Source organism: Procambarus clarkii, chromosome 53 (genome assembly GCF_040958095.1).
Source record: "Procambarus clarkii isolate CNS0578487 chromosome 53, FALCON_Pclarkii_2.0, whole genome shotgun sequence".
NCBI lineage: Eukaryota > Metazoa > Arthropoda > Malacostraca > Decapoda > Cambaridae > Procambarus > Procambarus clarkii.
The window spans coordinates 23,586,623-23,606,622 of NC_091202.1; the positions used below are offsets into that span (position 1 = coordinate 23,586,623).

The window sequence follows — 20,000 nt, forward strand, 5'->3', positions numbered from 1 at the left end:
TCCCAGTACTCTTTGTCGCATACACACCTATGCAGTATGATGTGTGCATGTGTGTGTGGTGCGTATGTACTCACCTAGTTGTGTTTGCAGGGGTTGAGCTCTGGCTCTTTGGTCCCGCCTCTCAACTGTCAATCAACAGGTGTACAGGTTCCTGAGCCTATTGGGCTCTATCATATCTACACTTGAAACTGTGTATGGAGTCAGCCTCCACCACATCACCCCCTAATGCATTCCATTTGTCAACCACTCTGACACTAAAAAAGTTCTTTCTAATATCTCTGTGGCTCATTATTATCATGTGTGGCTCATGTGTGTTTCCGTGTGTGTATTCTTTAAAAAAAAACACCATCTACTCCCCTCTCAGCAATCAATATGTGCAACGTTTCAATAATGTTCCAATCCTCAGGAAAAACAATTTCTCTCTAAAGTAAGAGACATAAAACTCTTGATAACTCTTCAGGTCAAAAATATGGCCAAGGAGTTTTACACATTTTTTTGTCCAAGAAAAATTGTATAAGAGGATCCTTGAGAAGCACAGTGTAAAGAAACTAGAATTTTTATTCCCATGGTTATTCACGTGATAGTGAGCCTAATAGTGAGCCTGGTATTCTGGTGATAGTGAGCCTGGTATTCTGGTGATAGTGAGCGTGTTATTCTGGTGATAGTGAGCCTGGTATTCTGGTGATAGTGAGCCTGGTATTCTGGTGATAGTGAGCCTGGTATTCTGGTGATAGTGAGCGTGTTATTCTGGTGATAGTGAGCCTGTTATTCTGGTGATAGTGAGCCTGGTATTCTGGTGATAGTGAGCCTGGTATACTGGTGATAGTGAGCCTGGTATACTGGTGATAGTGAGCCTGGTATTCTGGTGATAGTGACCATCACCATTAGTGATCATAAGTGGGTTTAGAGGCTTCTCTCACTATAAGATTGTGAGGCAGAAGGAACTTGCCAATACCTTTCATATGACCAAAATATTTGTGTTGTTATACCAGAAAAAAATTTAATTTCACAGCAAGTGTTTTTTTTATATATTTCGTAATAAGTGGAGACTCAGACACTACATTATAAGTGTGAGGGGGGGGGGGACAGTTAACCAGTACCTACACTTATGGAGGACCCCTAGGCCAGGGATGGGGAACCTATGGCACACGTGCCTAAGATGGCATGCGGCCTGCGGTGCTGATTCTAATAATAAGAGTGTAAAGGTGTTGCAAGGATTGGTTGCAAGTGTTGCAAGGATTTTTGATGACCAGACCACACACTAGAAGTTGAAGGGACGACGACGTTTCGGTCCGTCCTGGACCATTCTCAATCGACTTGAGAATGGACCAGGACGGACCGAAACGTCGTCGTCCCTTCACCTTCTAGTGTGTGGTCTGGTCAACATACTTCAGCCACGTTATTGTGACTCATCGCCTGCATGTTGAAAGGATTTTTTTTCACAGATAAGTAAAGGAAGAGACGACTTGTGACTGCTGGAAGCAGGCTGATAGCTCGTATCTTTCCCATTGGGTGTCCCTAGAAACCAGGCAATCAATTACTGCTTATTGAACATAGGCGAATGATTAAGAATTCGCAACTAATCAGTCCTCCTTAGCCAGGACTCGAACCTGGTTAAATCTCGCTCGATAATCAGGACGAGAGTCTTACCACTACACCCGGATTTACCTTTACTGTAAACGAGGGGCGCTCTGTATGCAAAGGTCACCCATGACACGTGTAATGACATTTGTAATCTAGGCAGTTACTCTGATATTTACACGACCTTTGGAATAAATGCTATCTTGGAGTATTGGCTGGTTGGCTCCAGTGGTAGTTTCTAAACGATTTCTTAAGTGAATAAAGTTTAGATTTCGTAGTCAAAAATGATCTAGCGATGTTATGTTTGTTATATTTGATATCGTGAATGTTTAGCTTGATAACGTGAATGTTATGCTTGATATCGTGAATGTTATGCTTGATATCGTGAATGTTATGGTTGATAACGTGAATGTTATGTTTGATAACGTGAATGTTATGCTTGATAACGTGAATGTTATGTTTGATAACGTGAATGTTATGCTTGATAACGTGAATGTTATGCTTGATATCGTGAATGTTATGGTTGATAACGTGAATGTTATGTTTGATAACGTGAATGTTATGCTTGATAACGTGAATGTTATGCTTGATATCGTGAATGTTAAGCTTGATAACGTGAATGTAATGCTTGATAACGAGAATGTTATGTTTGATAACGAGAATGTTATGCTTGATAACGTGAATGTTATGCTTGATAACGTGAATGTTATATTTGATATCGTGAATATTATTCTTGATAACGTGAATGTTAAGCTTGATAACGTGAATGTTAAGCTTGATAACGAGAATGTTAAGCTTGATAACGTGAATGTTAAGCTTGATAACGAGAATGTTAAGATTGATAACGTGAATGTTATACTTGATAACGTGAATGTTAAGCTTGATAACGTGAATATTAAGCTTGATAACGTGAATGTTAAGCTTGATAACGTGAATATCTTTGAAATCAAACTCAATTTTGTTGAAGGAAATGTTGATGTTAATGTTTTTTTTTTAAATATTTACTAAAATATTAAAGGGAAGCACGTGGCAGATGTTGACATTCAGGGGAAACAAAAATTTAGAAATCTCAAATGCACATTTCTGCCCATTAATGACTCAACTGCTGAAGAGTTTTCTTTAAGATTTTCTAACTTCAGGTCAATTGAAGAAACTGCAGAATTTATAAAGTATGAATTCATAAAGTTCATTCTATGTCTATTTTATTCATAAATTTCAGTAAATTCAGTAAAGTAAAAATCATAAAATTAAACCAATTGACTTCGCAAATGTTGCATTGAACTGACTTGGATTATTCTGAGATGCAATCAACACGGCAACTTAATTTTAAAATTAAAATTAAAAATTTAAAAATAAAAATTTCATTGGTAAAATTTCATTGACATTAGAGCTGAACTAGAAACATTACAGAACCACTATAAAACACCACTTAGTGAGTGGAATAACGCCGAAATTTACATAAAAAAATTAAGTTCTAAAAAATCAGAATTGCATTTCTGCAACTTTTCAATATCTGAACAAAATCCCAACAGGAATGTTAGTAATATTTACATCAACTTATTCACGCTCGTCATTTTTTTTTCAGTGAAGAACTTTGTCAAGTCTGCTGAGTGTAGTAGATTAAGGTAAACTAAGTAGACTAGTAGACTAAATAGATTAGTGATACAGCCTCTCAATAACCCCCCCAAATACAACCTTGCTACAACACGTCATCGCTGGTACAACAGCTGCAGTTGTAGAGAAAACTATGTATATTTTATGCATATTGGAGCACCTTTGGTTCTATGAAGTCTGTACTCCAGTAGCCATACAACAGTATACATTATACAGTAACACTATACAGCAGTATACATTATACAGCAACACCATACAACAGCATACATTATACAGTTACACTATACAACAGCTCCTCAACTCAGCATGTGAGGAAAGACCTCAGCAGACAACCCACACCTGCTGGGAAGACACTAGACGACCCACACCTGCAGGGAAGACCTCAGCAGACGACCCACACCTGCAGGGAAGACCTCAGCAGACGACCCACACCTGCAGGGAAGACCTCAGCAGACGACCCACACCTGCAGGGAAGACCTCAGCAGACGACCCACACCTGCAGGGAAGACCTCAGCAGACGACCCACACCTGCAGGGAAGACTTCAGCAGACGACCCACACCTGCAGGGAAGACCTCAGCAGACTACCCACACCTGCAGGGAGGACTTCAGCAGACTACCCACACCTGTAGGGAAGACACTAGACGACCCACACCTACAGGGAACGCCACAGCAGACGACACACACCTGCAGGGAGGACCTCAGCAGACGACCCACACCTACAGGGAGGACCTCAGCAGACGACACACACCTGCAGGGAACGCCACAGCAGACGACACACACCTGCAGGGAACGCCACAGCAGACGACACACACCTGCAGGGAGGACCTCAGCAGACGACACACACCTGTAGGGCTCTCCTCCTAAATAATGCATGTCTCTCGCCCCCGCTAATTGAGTCCTCTTGAGCTCAGTCCCGCCAAACTTTGAGCTTTTTTTAAAGCTCGAACTGACAAAGTTTAATATTGTTTATACGATAATGGAAGAGTGGTTTAATTAGTGCAATGTGCAAGGCTTGCAACGCTCCTGGACGGAAATATGCTGTAAAGTTCTTTATAAACCTTGGTTAAAAATACTGCTTTTTGGACAAGAATAATAGCACTGAGGCAGCGATACTCGCTAACGCTGTTAGAGTACCAAAATGAAGCCCTAACAAGGCATTTCGTGACGGGTAAGAAGCACCAAACGACCCCTTAAGTGAAGCCTTAGTGAAGTTTGAGCTTCAAATTGCTCCTAACATCACTATAGACTCCAGAGTTTCCTGGTAAACACCAAAATAACACATTTGCAGTATTGGAGAACGCGACTAGGGACATGCGACACACTGCCCATCATACTGCAGACATCGGGGGTTGGTAAAGGGGATTGGCAAATGTGCACCATGCCAAGGTGCTGTGTATGTTTGGGGGTGATCCTTGACGTCATGGGTTCGAATCCTGGTTGGGTTAATGTTCTTAGTGCTATGACTTGCGTGTTCCTGCAGCCTTTCTCACACACACACACAAAATTAAATTATATATTATATATATATATATATATATATATATATATATATATATATATATATATATATATATATATATATATATATATATAAGTATACACAAACACATAATATAGCCCCTGGTCGGTCAATAAGCCACTCTGGTGGTCGTGATAACACTCCAAAGGTCAGGTTAGGCCTTAAACCCTCCACACCAAACTAAATTAGCATCAGTTCCACAATACCAGGTGTTGGAGAGGCGTATGGCGGGATCCAGAGGCAGGTGCAGCCCTCAAAGGTGGCCAAGGTTGGCCCTTAGGGCAGGAGGAAGGCGCTAGGTCGCCGCTGACAACACAGACGAGGCAGGCTGAGGCAGGCTGAGGCAGGAGAGGGAAGTAGACAAAGACATAACAGACAGCTAGTGTTTAAGTACAGCTGCTGTGTTGACTAAGGTGTGGAGGCGAGTCTTGGCTAATTACCTGTGTTTGGCCGGGCCAGGCCGGGCCGGGCCAGGCCGGGCCATGGTGCTAATGACAAGTACACTAGCCACGCTGTCTGTCAGCTTTACACGAGTTTATATTCTCTCTCACTCTCTCTCTCTCTCTCTCTCTCTCTCTCTCTCTCTCTCTCTCTCTCTCTCTCTCTCTCTCTCTCTCTCTCTCTCTCCCCGCCCCCCCTCTCTCTCGATATTTAGTGCTTTCTCCTGGTAATTATCTTAACTCTCCCTGCCTTTCTCTGTTTATCTCTCTCTCACTGACTTTTTAAACTAATTCCAGGGTCCATTAGATGCCTGTCTGATGTTGGCAACGAGGCAGCCTGCTGAAGGCAGCCTGCTGAGGGCAGCCTGCTGAAGGCAGCCTGCTGAAGGCAGCCTGCTGAAGGCAGCCTGCTGAAGGCAGCCTGCTGAGGGCAGCCTGCTGAAGGCAGCCTGCTGAAGGCAGCCTGCTGAAGGCAGCCTGCTGAAGGCAGCCTGCTGAGGGCAGCCTGCTGAAGGCAGCCTGCTGAGGGCAGCCTGCTGAAGGCAGCCTGCTGAGGGCAGCCTGCTGAGGGCAGCCTGCTGAGGGCAGCCTGCTGAGGGCAGCCTGCTGAGGGCAGCCTGCTGAAGGCAGCCTGCTGAAGGCAGCCTGCTGAAGGCAGCCTGCTGAAGGCAGCCTGCTGAGGGCAGCCTGCTGAAGGCAGCCTGCTGAGGGCAGCCTGCTGAGGGCAGCCTGCTGAGGGCAGCCTGCTGAGGGCAGCCTGCTGAGGGCAGCCTGCTGAGGGCAGCCTGCTGAGGGCAGCCTGCTGAAGGCAGCCTGCTGAAGGCAGCCTGCTGAAGGCAGCCTGCTGAAGGCAGCCATTCTGGCTCCTCACCAAAGTACTCCTATATTTGCTCAACTTATTAACTGTTTTTATCGTAAATTAACGTTATGTAGTGGCAAGTAACAATCAGCTGACAGCACCTGATTATCATGATAACAAAATGTAACATTTTTAACTGTCAACTATATCATCAAGATTTAGATTTCAAAGCTACATTCATCAATGACTTCATCAATCATCAAAGCTGTCATATTTAGAGTCAAACTATTTCCGTATGGCCTTAGACAGATCGACACAATAATGGCTGTGTTAAACACGTGTACATCTCTCTATATCAAAATTTACATTTGTTCTCGTAAAGTAACATTCAGTTTAACATCGAAAAGTTAAATATATATATATATATATATATATATATGACAAAATAGAGTGTAGTTAATTAATAGAGTATCTCTTAGCTTTCCCAATCAACAGAAATTAGGGGAGGAATTTCTTCTCCTCTGTCTCTCTCTCTCTGTCTCTCTCTCACTCTGTCTCTCTTTCACTCTCTCTCACTCTGTCTCTCTCTCACTCTCTCTTACTCTGTCTCTCTCTCTCTCTCTGTCTCTCTCTCTCACTCTGTCTCTCTCTCTCTCTGTCTCTCTCACTCTGTCTCTCTCTCACTCTCTCTCACTCTGTCTCTCTCTCTGTCTCTCTCTCTCACTCTGTCTCTCTCTCACTGTGTCTCTCACCCGTCACTGTGTCTCTCTCTCTCACTGTGTCTCTCACCCGTCACTCTGTCTCTCTCTCAGTGTGTCTCTCACCCGTCACTGTGTGTGTCTGTCTCAGCAGTGGCCCTCAGCGCTGGCAGCACAGTTCACGAGTGGTTCAACAGTGTGTGTGTGTAAGTCGTCAATATTTCCACTTACTTCTCCCTTTGATGAGTAATTAACCATAAATGGTCGTTAATGGTACGAGTACAACCCTTCAGTTCTTACCACTACTACCACCACTACTACCACCACAACCACCACCACCATCACTACTACCACCACCACCAATATAAGCAATAAACAAGCACTTGACATAAGTCATACTGATACTTTATAGGACTGGTGGTGGTGGTGGTTGTAGTGGTGGTTGTGGTGGTTGTAGTGGTGGTGGTGGTGGTAGTAGTAGTGGTGATAGTAGTAGTGGTGGTAGTAGTAGTGGTGATAGTAGTAGTGGTGATAGTAGTGGTGATAGTAGTAGTGGTGATAGTAGTAGTGGTGATAGTAGTAGTGGTGGTGGTAGTAGTGGTGGTGGTAGTAGTGGTGATAGTAGTAGTGGTGATAGTAGTAGTGGTGATAGTAGTAGTGGTGATAGTAGTAGTGGTGATTGTAGTAGTGGTGGTGGTAGTAGTGGTGGTGGTAGTAGTGGTGATAGTAGTAGTGGTGATAGTAGTAGTGGTGATAGTAGTAGTGGTGGTGGTAGTAGTGGTGGTGGTAGTAGTGGTGATAGTAGTAGTGGTGATAGTAGTAGTGGTGATAGTAGTGGTGATAGTAGTAGTGGTGGTGGTAGTAGTGGTGGTGGTAGTAGTAGTGGTGATAGTAGTAGTGGTGGAGGTAGTAGTGGTGGTGGTAGTAGTGGTGGTGGTAGTAGTGGTGATAGTAGTAGTGGTGATAGTAGTAGTGGTGGTGGTAGTAGTGGTGGTGGTAGTAGTGGTGATAGTAGTAGTGGTGATAGTAGTAGTGGTGATAGTAGTAGTGGTGATAGTAGTAGTGGTGATAGTAGTAGTGGTGATAGTAGTAGTGGTGGTGGTAGTAGTGGTGATAGTAGTAGTGGTGATAGTAGTAGTGGTGATAGTAGTAGTGGTGGTGGTAGTAGTGGTGATAGTAGTAGTGGTGATAGTAGTAGTGGTGATAGTAGTAGTGGTGATAGTAGTAGTGGTGATAGTAGTAGTGGTGGTGGTAGTAGTGGTGATAGTAGTAGTGGTGGTGGTAGTAGTGGTGATAGTAGTAGTGGTGGTAGTAGTGGTAGTAGTAATCATCACATTAAAGATATTAATATGTTAACATCATGTAAGAATCGTGTACTTCTTATATAAGGATCTTACGAGTCCCTAAACATGTGCCAAAGAGCGGAGCCAAAGCGTCTTACAGTGTGTTACTAAGATGCTCGGTGCTCTTCCCTGCCTTAATACTTGCCACAATGTTATTGTTATCATTCTCTGTCTATATGTTTTCAAGAGAATGTCTGTTTGTCTAGGATCCATTAAATTTTCCAAGATTAATGGGGATTTCAGAGTGTCATCGGAGAGCTGGGGGGGGGGGGTCTCAGTGTCCCATTAGAGGGGGGGGGGGGAACAGTGCCCCATGTCACCCCCCCCCTGCTTCACCAAGTCTGCCGAGGTGAAAAGTTATGACCCGAGTCCATAGACTTTAGCAACAGTTTAAATAGGAGCAAATTCAGATGTTGACTTTCAAAACACGTGTTCAGAGGAGAGATTGGCACTCTGGGCTCCACCTCTCTGTGACATCGATGGAAAAGTGTGTGAGTGGCCAGGGAGAGAGGACGGTGATGATCAGCTGTAAGTCAGGTGTAGAATACACCTGGTGTAGACTACACCTGACCCCAGCCCATCCTTACGAGGTGCTCAGTTGAGGAAATCAATCAAAATCCAGACTTTTCAGTTTATGGTAATCGTCCAGATTTGGTTTCACATTTTTACAGTGAACATCTCACGCCGGGGCAGAGTTCCCTTCCCTGCCTGAGCCCCGCGAGGGTCCAGCTTCAGACTGACCAGACTGCACGGTAATTAGTCATTTAACATGTATACAACTGATTTAAATGAATTTTTAAACAATTGTATTTTAGATTAAGTTAATCGACTCGAGCTAATTCTTGACATCCGCCTCTCGTTTCAAGTCTTAGTTCTCCCGTCAGAGGCCCGAGAAGTTCTCAACATCAGAGGCCCGAGACTGTTCAACACGCTTCCACTACACATAAGGGACATAACTGGCCGACCCCTCACAGTGTTCAAGAGAGAACTATCAACATCAGAGGCCCGAGACTGTTCAACACGCTTCCACTACACATAAGGGACATAACTGGCCGACCCCTCACAGTGTTCAAGAGAGAACTATCAACATCAGAGGCCCGAGACTGTTCAACACGCTTCCACTACACATAAGGGACATAACTGGCCGACCCCTCACAGTGTTCAAGAGAGAACTATCAACATCAGAGGCCCGAGACTGTTCAACACGCTTCCACTACACATAAGGGACATAACTGGCCGACCCCTCACAGTGTTCAAGAGAGAACTATCAACATCAGAGGCCCGAGACTGTTCAACACGCTTCCACTACACATAAGGGACATAACTGGCCGACCCCTCACAGTGTTCAAGAGAGAACTATCAACATCAGAGGCCCGAGACTGTTCAACACGCTTCCACTACACATAAGGGACATAACTGGCCGACCCCTCACAGTGTTCAAGAGAGAACTATCAACATCAGAGGCCCGAGACTGTTCAACACGCTTCCACTACACATAAGGGACATAACTGGCCGATCCCTCACAGTGTTCAAGAGAGAACTATCAACATCAGAGGCCCGAGACTGTTCAACACGCTTCCACTACACATAAGGGGCATAACTGGCCGACCCCTCACAGTGTTCAAGAGAGAACTATCAACATCAGAGGCCCGAGACTGTTCAACACGCTTCCACTACACATAAGGGACATAACTGGCCGACCCCTCACAGTGTTCAAGAGAGAACTGGATAAGCACCTCCAAAGGATACCTGATCAACCAGGCTGTGACTCATACGTCAGGCTGCGAGCAGCCGCGTCCAAGAGCCTGGTTGATCAGTCCGGCAACCAGGAGGCCTGGTCGACGACCGGGCCGCGGGGACGCTAAGCCCCGGAAGCACCTCAAGGTAACCTCAAGGTAACCTCCCGAGTATTTGCGTACGTTTACGACTTATTTAAATTAAATTATAAACATAGATCTTGGCGACTAAGACATTGAAGAGAATGTAGTTCTCAGGCTCCAGCTCTAGGTCCATGTTCCATGAGTTCCTCTCTCATGCTGTGCTTCAGGCCTCTCTCTCCTAAGACATTAAATCTTAAACTCTAACCTAATATATTCTATTTGAACCATCAACAGCAGGAGTCGCCCCACTACTGCCCAACATACTGGAGGGAGAGATATGGCAGGAAATGCAGAATATAATTAGTGAAGAGTAGAGGTACAGGCACAATGTTGTTGTTTAAGATTCAGCCACTCGGAACAAAAAACGTTCCAGGTAGCACGGACTATGGTGAGCCCCGACTTACCTGGAACAGGAGCGGAGCTGTAACTCTGCATAGGCACGATCACGGAACACTGTATGAACATCTAAGGTTCACAGTTGTTCAATCTCCTGCCAGTTTTCAGCAAGAAGTGCTCAACCAGCCTGATTGTAGTGAATATGGGGGGCTACGGGCCGTCTTAAGCAACAGCCTGTTGGACCAAGCTCTCACAAGTCAAGCCTGGCCAAGAGCCGAGCTTGGAGGAGTACAACTCTCAGAACTTTAACCAGGTACAATCCAGGTACTGTAACCCCAGAATGCCATACTGTTTGCTGTATTTGCAGTAAAGTTTACAACTTTACACTTAACAGCTTATAATTAAGTCACTTGTTTGCCACTTACACAGACACCTGAGAGAGCAAACACATTAACAGGTGTTGGGTCAACAGGTGTTTGCCCAGGTGTTTGTGCAGGTGTCTGTGCTGGTGTTCCTTCACCTGACCTGTCAACACTGACCCACGACTCAACACCTGCCTAAGTCTACCCAATATACCTTGAGAGAACTTGGCCAGAAGTGACTTTCTTATCCAACTTTTCTTAAGATGTTGATAATTGCCAGACGTCATAATATGGCAACAATGACAACTGAAGGTAATTATTACTCACCTTAAACACTGGTGGACTTGTGGCCGCGAACACCTGGGAATTTCTTACCTCAAAATGGCACGAAAATAAATAATTTATATCCTTGTGGAAACGTTTTTATACAATGAAATTATCACATAGCAGATGAATACTTATATTTTACTGCACATGTATAGCAGCAGAGGTGAAGGTGACCCTTGAGCGTCGAGGTGAAGGTGACCCTTGAGCGTCGAGGTGAAGGTGACCCTTGAGCGTCGAGGTGTTGCTTACCTTGACCTGAAGGACGAGGGCGCTGTGGTTCCTCGTCTTGAGAGGTGAGGCAGCACACAACACTGCCAGCAACACACACAACACTGCTAGCATCACACAACACTGCTAGCAACACTGCTAGCAACACACTCAACACTGCCAGCAACACACACAACACTGCTAGCAACACACACAACACTGCTAGCATCACACACAACACTGCTAGCAACACACGCAACACTGCTAGCAACACACACAACACTGCTAGCAACACACACAACACTGCTAGCAACACACACAACACTGCTAGCAACACACACAACACTGCCAGCAACACACTCAACACTGCCAGCAACACACTCAACACTGCCAGCAACACAAGTTTAACACGACGACGTAATATTTCAACACAAGAAACACTGCACCAAGAATTAGAGGCAGCAACACCTGTGTAACAACAGTTAAGGCTGTTATGGCTTCGTCTAATATTTCCTGTACAACACTAAACTATCCGGAGTCAACACCTGGCCTCGTACAGTGGACGCCGAGTTATTGACCTTGACGTGTGCCTTAGTGCTCACCGCTTTACACACTCCACTTCCCTGACCTTACTAACCACAGAGCCAATGTTCACAGTTCACACATCCACTATAAACACAATGTAACTAAGCAACACAACACTCATTAACCATACATAACGACCCTCTGCCCTAACGACCAGTCCTCAGGCCGGGGCACGTAAGCCTCGCCCCATCACAAAGATACAAATATTAACATTAATATCTCGCCGACTCACTATCGCTGTTTCCTCATATATAAGTTAATATTATATACTACAACTTGCTGCCTAGTTAAGTCTAGGTTATGTGTTAAGGTTCTGTTGGTAAGGATTGGGTGAAGCATTTACAGGCGCGATTCGCACAGACAACGTCACCAAACCACTGCCCAACCTGTTCGGCTGGACGGTAGACCGTCGTTCGTTTAACTTTACGTGTTGTGAAAATCGGCAGTTTATCAGATGAATCATAATGTTATTATTTAATAATGTATTAAAAGCTTTGCATCCATAAGCGGGAAGTTTGTAAGCTGGATTAACAAGCTTTTTGTCGTGGATTAGTAAGGCGAGTTGTGCGCTTTGAGCACAGGAAGTGACCGAAGCATTTGGGCAATGTTTCACAGCTCAGCAACACAACAAAGGGCCATCGGGTTCAGACAGTATACTGTATGTCATACACTGACTATTTTATATCTGTATAACTCAGTATATGACTTACAGGTTGTACTGAAGGATTAGTTGTGTTTACAACCTGAGCTGTGAGGAAGCTCATGGCTTCGAGCGGGTTCATGAACGAGTTCATTCCGAACTCGAGACATTTTCCGAACTGTTCAGTTGGGCGCGAGAGTTGAGTAGTGTTATGTATGGAGGGAGCAGCCCGTCCTCCAAACAAAGATCCAAAAGTGATTCCATGCACCCGCCAAACCCCCTGTTTATGAATGAAAAGCGGTTTACGCACGACTCACAACTGCTGACGTTCGAACATATCCGGAACAAGTGCTTCACTGACGAATTTTGTTCGAATCACAATGCTATAAATGCTTCACCCACGTACTACAAATACAAATAATCGCCAACAGAACCTAAACACCTAACCTAATCTATGCCTATATATGCACAATATGCTAATATATTATAATATTAATTTATACTTGAGAAAATTCCCGTTTTAAATGAACACCATATTAAAATTTATGAATGCGTCTGTGGGGTCGACCGCTGGATGTAATGGACTTGAGTCGAGGACGGGTTGGGCGGGAGACGGAGGTGTTGTGGTGTGTGAGGCAGTCATAACAAACTTCATGATCAACTCTAACACTAATGCTGGAAGTAACATCAACAGTCAGTTATAGACTGTTCAAGAGACAGGACTTGACTGGTGATTGTAAGAGTGACAAAACTGTTGGCCTCTTGTAACTAGTTTGTGGAGGTGAAGTTACATTATGTTTATAGTGGATGTGTGAACTGTGAACATTCTTCTTCTTCTTGAGAATAGGTGCAGTTAGCATGAAGGGTTTACCCTCTCGATGGCTGCACCAGGACAGATGTAGGGAGACGCGTTGACATTGAGAAAGATAAGAATATCAAAAGTGTTAGTTGCGTCGGGCCGTAGATAGAGGAGCAACGACGAAAACAGAGGTGGACGGTAGAGGGAGACTGGCCGCACCTTAGGGCGGGATGTCCAGTACACGACGTCAGCTGATCCACGGCGTAGCCTGGTGCGCAAGACGGCTACTATTATTTTTCCGGGAACATGTAAATCGGAAAGCGGAAGCAGTACGCTTCCCAAATCATCAACGTATCAAAGGACACCCGGCCACCAGGCGGCGCCTTTGGCGGAAACATTTTATCCGGCACCGCATAAACAAACTCCCTCACCCGCGACACCCAGATAGTGGAAGAGCATCACGGGATCGGAAGCACCCGGGCATCCCGAGAAAGGCCCAATATCTGACCCTCATGGATCACGACCCCGGCAGCCAGGACAAGGCTGCCCCCCACACACCGGGGCAGCAAAGGAGGGGGAACCGTAAGGGGACGCAGGCACGGCATTGTCCCCGCAACTGGGCACAGGAGCAGAGCCTCCCGCGCGCACATCTTTCCTCAGCACCATGACGAGATCCTGATCATCAGGGGCAACACCCCACTGCGGGGATCCAACAGCAGGAGGCGCAGGGAGGGCACAGGAAGCAACTCTGAGCCCCTCACAGTCCCGCCACCTACGGCGGGGGGCGCCGGAGCACCATACTCCCACACTAACTCCCAAGGAACACCACGAAGGGGAAACACTCCGAGCCCGCCGCGAACTCTTCGAGAGAGGCCGCACCACACCACGCCCAGCAGGCCCCTCCGCAGGCACGGCCACCATTACCGCATCCACACGGGCCACACCCTCACCGTCTGAAGAATCCACAAAGGCCCATCGCCCGCACTATCAACATCTTCCAGGGAAAGTGCCTCGGAACACGCGCGCGCACGATTCTGCAAAGAGACGGAAGCATCAGAACTACAGTCGTCGATACACACAGGCACGGCAGGCACCTCCCCCGGCCGATGCACCTCGTCCAAAACAGAAGAAACCGCGCCCCCGGGAGCCAGGACCACATCCAGAGGCGGGGGCGGGACATGGACCTCCACGGGGACACCCTCCACCACACACACCGGCCCAACAACCCCGGGAGCCACGACAGTTACCAGACGTGTCGCACAGGCCGTAGAACCCGCCTCAACAGGCGGAGCAGCAGACAGATAATCAGGCGCCTCAGGCCCAGTACCCACACCGTCCTCAGAACCGTCCGAACGCAACAGGGGCAGAAATCTTTTGCACGAAAAACATGCACCCGACCAGTCGCTCCCACGTCGTACTGGCAGCTGAGCGTGTAACCCAACACGGACACCGATGACGGGACACTTCAACGACATCGTCAGGGTGCGGGAGCCGTCAAGCATCCCAGCACAGTGCCCGGCAATTGCCTTGTTCCAACGAACACTTAACACAGCCCCAAACCGTTCAAAACAGGAAGTCAAAAAATCGCCCTGAACCTCGAAGGGGGCACAATGCACCGCCACAGACGTCAAGACGACACTAAGATTCACCACATTAACAGAACCAGCAGTATCAGGGAGAGGGTAAACACGCCCCTCACACCGCCCGAGAAACGCCTGAAAGGCAGCCCGGAGGCGGAACTTGACCACAGCACGGTGGCCCTGAAGCAGCTGGACACCCACTAAGTCCGACAACTGCACATGGAGCACGTCCACCAGGGCGACACCAACCAACAAATGGTCCACCAGCACCGTAAATGCCAAACCAGCCGACAATGTCCTCTTCAGTGAGGGCGAGAAGTCCCTATGGCAAATCCAAACGTCACCCCGTCAGTGGCAAACTACCACCAGCAGGGCAAACCACCACCAGCAGGGCAAACCACCACCAGCAGGGCAAACCACCACCAGCAGGGCAAACCACCACCAGCAGGGCAAACCACCACCAGCAGGGCAAACCACCACCAGCAGGGCAACCAACAATCGACCAACGTAAACACTAGCCAGGAGCGGGGACACTTGAACAGCGTCTGACCTAGCCGCTGGTCGCCACCCAACTACCACTGTGAACATTGGCTCTGTGGTTAGTAAGGTCAGGGAAGTGGAGTGTGTAAAGCGGTGAGCACTAAGGCACACGTCAAGGTCAATAACTCGGCGTCCACTGTACGAGGCCAGGTGTTGACTCCGGATAGTTTAGTGTTGTACAGGAAATATTAGACGAAGCCATAACAGCCTTAACTGTTGTTACACAGGTGTTGCTGCCTCTAATTCTTGGTGCAGTGTTTCTTGTGTTGAAATATTACGTCGTCGTGTTAAACTTGTGTTGCTGGCAGTGTTGAGTGTGTTGCTGGCAGTGTTGTGTGTGTTGCTGGCAGTGTTGTGTGTGTTGCTAGCAGTGTTGTGTGTGTTGCTAGCAGTGTTGTGTGTGTTGCTAGCAGTGTTGTGTGTGTTGCTGGCAGTGTTGTGTGTGTTGCTGGCAGTGTTGTGTGTGTTGCTGGCAGTGTTGAGTGTGTTGCTAGCAGTGTTGTGTGTGTTGCTGGCAGTGTTGTGTGTGTTGCTAGCAGTGTTGTGTGTGTTGCTGGCAGTGTTGTGTGCTGCCTCACCTCTCAAGACGAGGAACCACAGCGCCCTCGTCCTTCAGGTCAAGGTAAGCAACACCTCGACGCTCAAGGGTCACCTTCAGGTCAAGGTAAGCAACACCTCGACGCTCAAGGGTCACCTTCAGGTCAAGGTAAGCAACACCTCGATGCTCAAGGGTCACCTTCACCTCGACGCTCAAGGGTCACCTTCAGGTCAAGGTAAGCAACACCTCGACGCTCAAGGGTCACCTTCACCTCGACGCTCAAGGGTCACCTTCACCTCAACGCTCAAGGGTCACCTTCACCTCGACGCTCAAGGGTCACCTTCAGGTCAAGGTAAGCAACACCTCGACGCTCAAGGGCCACCTTCAGGTCAAGGTAAGCAACACCTCGACGCTCAAGGGTCACCTTCACATCTGCTATGTGATAATTTCATTGTATAAAAACGTTTCCACAAAGATATAAATTATTCATTTTCATGCCATTTTGAGGTAAGAAATTCCCAGGTGTTCGCGGCCACAAGTCCACCAATGTTTAAGGTGAGTAATAATTACCTTCAGTTGTGGTGACTGTCACTGTTGGTGGGTGTGGTGACTGTCACTGTTGGTGGGTGTGGTGACTGTCACTGTTGGTGGGTGTGGTGACTCACTGCTGGTGGGTGTGGTGACTGTCACTGTTGGTGGGTGTGGTGACTGTCACTGTTGGTGGGTGTGGTGACTGTCACTGTTGGTGGGTGTGGTGACTCACTGCTGGTGGGTGTGGTGACTGTCACTGTTGGTGGGTGTGGTGACTGTCACTGTTGGTGGGTGTGGTGACTGTCACTGTTGGTGGGTGTGGTGACTCACTGCTGGTGGGTGTGGTGACTGTCACTGTTGGTGGGTGTGGTGACTGTCACTGTTGGTGGGTGTGGTGACTGTCACTGTTGGTGGGTGTGGTGACTCACTGCTGGTGGGTGTGGTGACTGTCACTGTTGGTGGGTGTGGTGACTGTCACTGTTGGTGGGTGTGGTGACTGTCACTGTTGGTGGGTGTAGTGACTGTCACTGTTGGTGGGTGTGGTGACTGTCACTGTTGGTGGGTGTGGTGACTGTCACTGTTGGTGGGTGTGGTGACTGTCACTGTTGGTGGGTGTGGTGACTCACTGCTGGTGGGTGTGGTGACTGTCACTGTTGGTGGGTGTGGTGACTGTCACTGTTGGTGGGTGTGGTGACTGTCACTGTTGGTGGGTGTAGTGACTGTCACTGTTGGTGGGTGTGGTGACTGTCACTGTTGGTGGGTGTGGTGACTCACTGCTGGTGGGTGTAGTGACTGTCACTGTTGGTGGGTGTGGTGACTGTCACTGTTGGTGGGTGTGGTGACTGTCACTGTTGGTGGGTGTGGCGACTGTCACTGTTGGTGGGTGTGGTGACTCACTGCTGGTGGGTGTGGTGACTGTCACTGTTGGTGGGTGTGGTGACTGTCACTGTTGGTGGGTGTGGTGACTGTCACTGTTGGTGGGTGTGGTGACTCACTGCTGGTGGGTGTGGTGACTGTCACTGTTGGTGGGTGTGGTGACTGTCACTGTTGGTGGGTGTGGTGACTGTCACTGTTGGTGGGTGTAGTGACTGTCACTGTTGGTGGGTGTGGTGACTGTCACTGTTGGTGGGTGTGGTGACTCACTGCTGGTGGGTGTAGTGACTGTCACTGTTGGTGGGTGTGGTGACTGTCACTGTTGGTGGGTGTGGTGACTGTCACTGTTGGTGGGTGTGGTGACTCACTGCTGGTGGGTGTGGTGACGGTCACTGTTGGTGGGTGTGGTGACTGTCACTGTTGGTGGGTGTGGTGACTCACTGCTGGTGGGTGTGGTGACTGTCACTGTTGGTGGGTGTGGTGACTGTCACTGTTGGTGGGTGTAGTGACTGTCACTGTTGGTGGGTGTGGTGACTGTCACTGTTGGTGGGTGTGGTGACTGTCACTGTTGGTGGGTGTGGTGACTGTCACTGTTGGTGGGTGTGGTGACTGTCACTGTTGGTGGGTGTGGTGACTGTCACTGTTGGTGGGTGTGGTGACTCACTGCTGGTGGGTGTGGTGACTGTCACTGTTGGTGGGTGTGGTGACTGTCACTGTTGGTGGGTGTAGTGACTGTCACTGTTGGTGGGTGTGGTGACTGTCACTGTTGGTGGGTGTGGTGACTGTCACTGTTGGTGGGTGTGGTGACTGTCACTGTTGGTGGGTGTGGTGACTGTCACTGTTGGTGGGTGTGGTGACTGTCACTGTTGGTGCGTGTGGTGACTGTCACTGTTGGTGGGTGTGGTGACTGTCACTGTTGGTGGGTGTGGTGACTGTCACTGTTGGTGGGTGTAGTGACTGTCACTGTTGGTGGGTGTGGTGACTGTCACTGTTGGTGGGCGTAGTGACTGTCACTGTTGGTGTGTGTGGTGACTGTCACTGTTGGTGGGTGTAGTGACAGTCACTGTTGGTGGGTGTGGTGACTGTCACTGTTGGTGGGTGTGGTGACTGTCACTGCTGGTAGGTGTGGTGACTGTCACTGCTGGTGGGTGTGGTGACTGTCACTGCTGGTGGGTGTGGTGACTGTCACTGTTGGTGGGTGTAGTGACTGTCACTGTTGGTGGGTGTAGTGACTGTCACTGTTGGTGGGTGTAGTGACTGTCACTGTTGATGGGTGTAGTGACTGTCACTGTTGGTGGGTGTAGTGACTGTCACTGTTGATGGGTGTAGTGACTGTCACTGTTGGTGGGTGTGGTGACTGTCACTGTTGGTGGGTGTGGTGACTGTCACTGTTGGTGGGTGTGGTGACTGTCACTGTTGGTGGGTGTAGTGACTGTCACTGCTGGTGGGTGTGGTGACTGTCACTGCTGGTGGGTGTGGTGACTCACTGCTGGTGGGTGTGGTGACTGTCACTGCTGGTGGGTGTGGTGACTGTCACTGCTGGTGGGTGTGGTGACTGTCACTGTTGGTGGGTGTGGTGACTGTCATTGTTGGTGGGTGTAGTGACTGTCACTGTTGGTGAGTGTAGTGACTGTCACTGTTGATGGGTGTAGTGACTGTCACTGTTGGTGGGTGTAGTGACTGTCACTGTTGGTGGGTGTAGTGACTGTCACTGTTGGTGGGTGTAGTGACTGTCACTGTTGATGGGTGTAGTGACTGTCACTGTTGATGGGTGTAGTGACTGTCACTGTTGGTGGGTGTGGTGACTGTCACTGTTGGTGGGTGTAGTGACTGTCACTGTTGGTGGGTGTAGTGACTGTCACTGCTGGTGGGTGTGGTGACTGTCACTGTTGGTGGGTGTAGTGACTGTCACTGTTGGTGGGTGTGGTGACTGTCACTGTTGGTGGGTGTGGTGACTGTCACTGCTGGTGGGTGTGGTGACTGTCACTGTTGGTGGGTGTGGTGACTGTCACTGCTGGTGGGTGTGGTGACTGTCACTGCTGGTGGGTGTAGTGACTGTCACTGCTGGTGGGTGTGGTGACTGTCACTGTTGGTGGGTGTAGTGACTGTCACTGTTGGTGGGTGTAGTGACTGTCACTGTTGATGGGTGTAGTGACTGTCACTGTTGGTGGGTGTAGTGACTGTCACTGTTGGTGGGTGTAGTGACTGTCACTGTTGATGGGTGTAGTGACTGTCACTGTTGATGGGTGTAGTGACTGTCACTGTTGGTGGGTGTAGTGACTGTCACTGTTGATGAATGTAGTGACTGTCACTGTTGATGGGTGTAGTGACTGTCACTGTTGATGGGTGTAGTGACTGTCACTGTTGATGGGTGTAGTGACTGTTGGTGGGTGTGGTGACTGTCACTGTTGGTGGGTGTGGTGACTGTCACTGTTGGTGGGTGTGGTGACTGTCACTGCTGGTGAGTGTGGTGACTGTCACTGCTGGTGGGTGTAGTGACTGTCACTGTTGGTGGGTGTGGTGACTGTCACTGTTGGTGGGTGTGGTGACTGTCACTGTTGGTGGGTGTAGTGACTGTCACTGTTGGTGGGTGTAGTGACTGTCACTGTTGATGGGTGTAGTGACTGTCACTGTTGGTGGGTGCAGTGACTGTCACTGCTAAAATACAAATAAATGTTTACACTTAATATGGTCTTGACATAATTCAGTATGTGGATGAAATATGTAGAAAGTCACACAAACCTGCGCTTCTCCAGTGTCCATAAAATTTTATTATACAATAAATCTAGTCCCACAAATGCCTATAG

General features: G+C 48.0%; 2 protein-coding genes across 2 annotated transcripts in view; one reads left to right on the top strand and one right to left on the bottom strand.

The window, feature by feature from the left end:
• Sbat (LSMD1 domain-containing protein Sbat) overlaps window positions 1–20,000 on the bottom strand; it is a 543,594-nt gene that overhangs the window by 387,224 nt on the left and 136,370 nt on the right. The window lies entirely within an intron of this gene.
• On the top strand, window positions 1,933–2,589 carry LOC138352445 (eukaryotic translation initiation factor 2-alpha kinase 2-like). The gene has a single exon (XM_069304936.1). It carries the CDS (start codon window positions 1,933–1,935, stop codon window positions 2,587–2,589), a length of 657 nt encoding a protein of 218 aa, XP_069161037.1.

Coding starts and splice junctions, on each gene's coding strand:
- LOC138352445 (XM_069304936.1), top strand. CDS start 1,933: ATGCTTGATATCGTGAATGTTATGCTTGATATCGTGAATGTTATGGTT.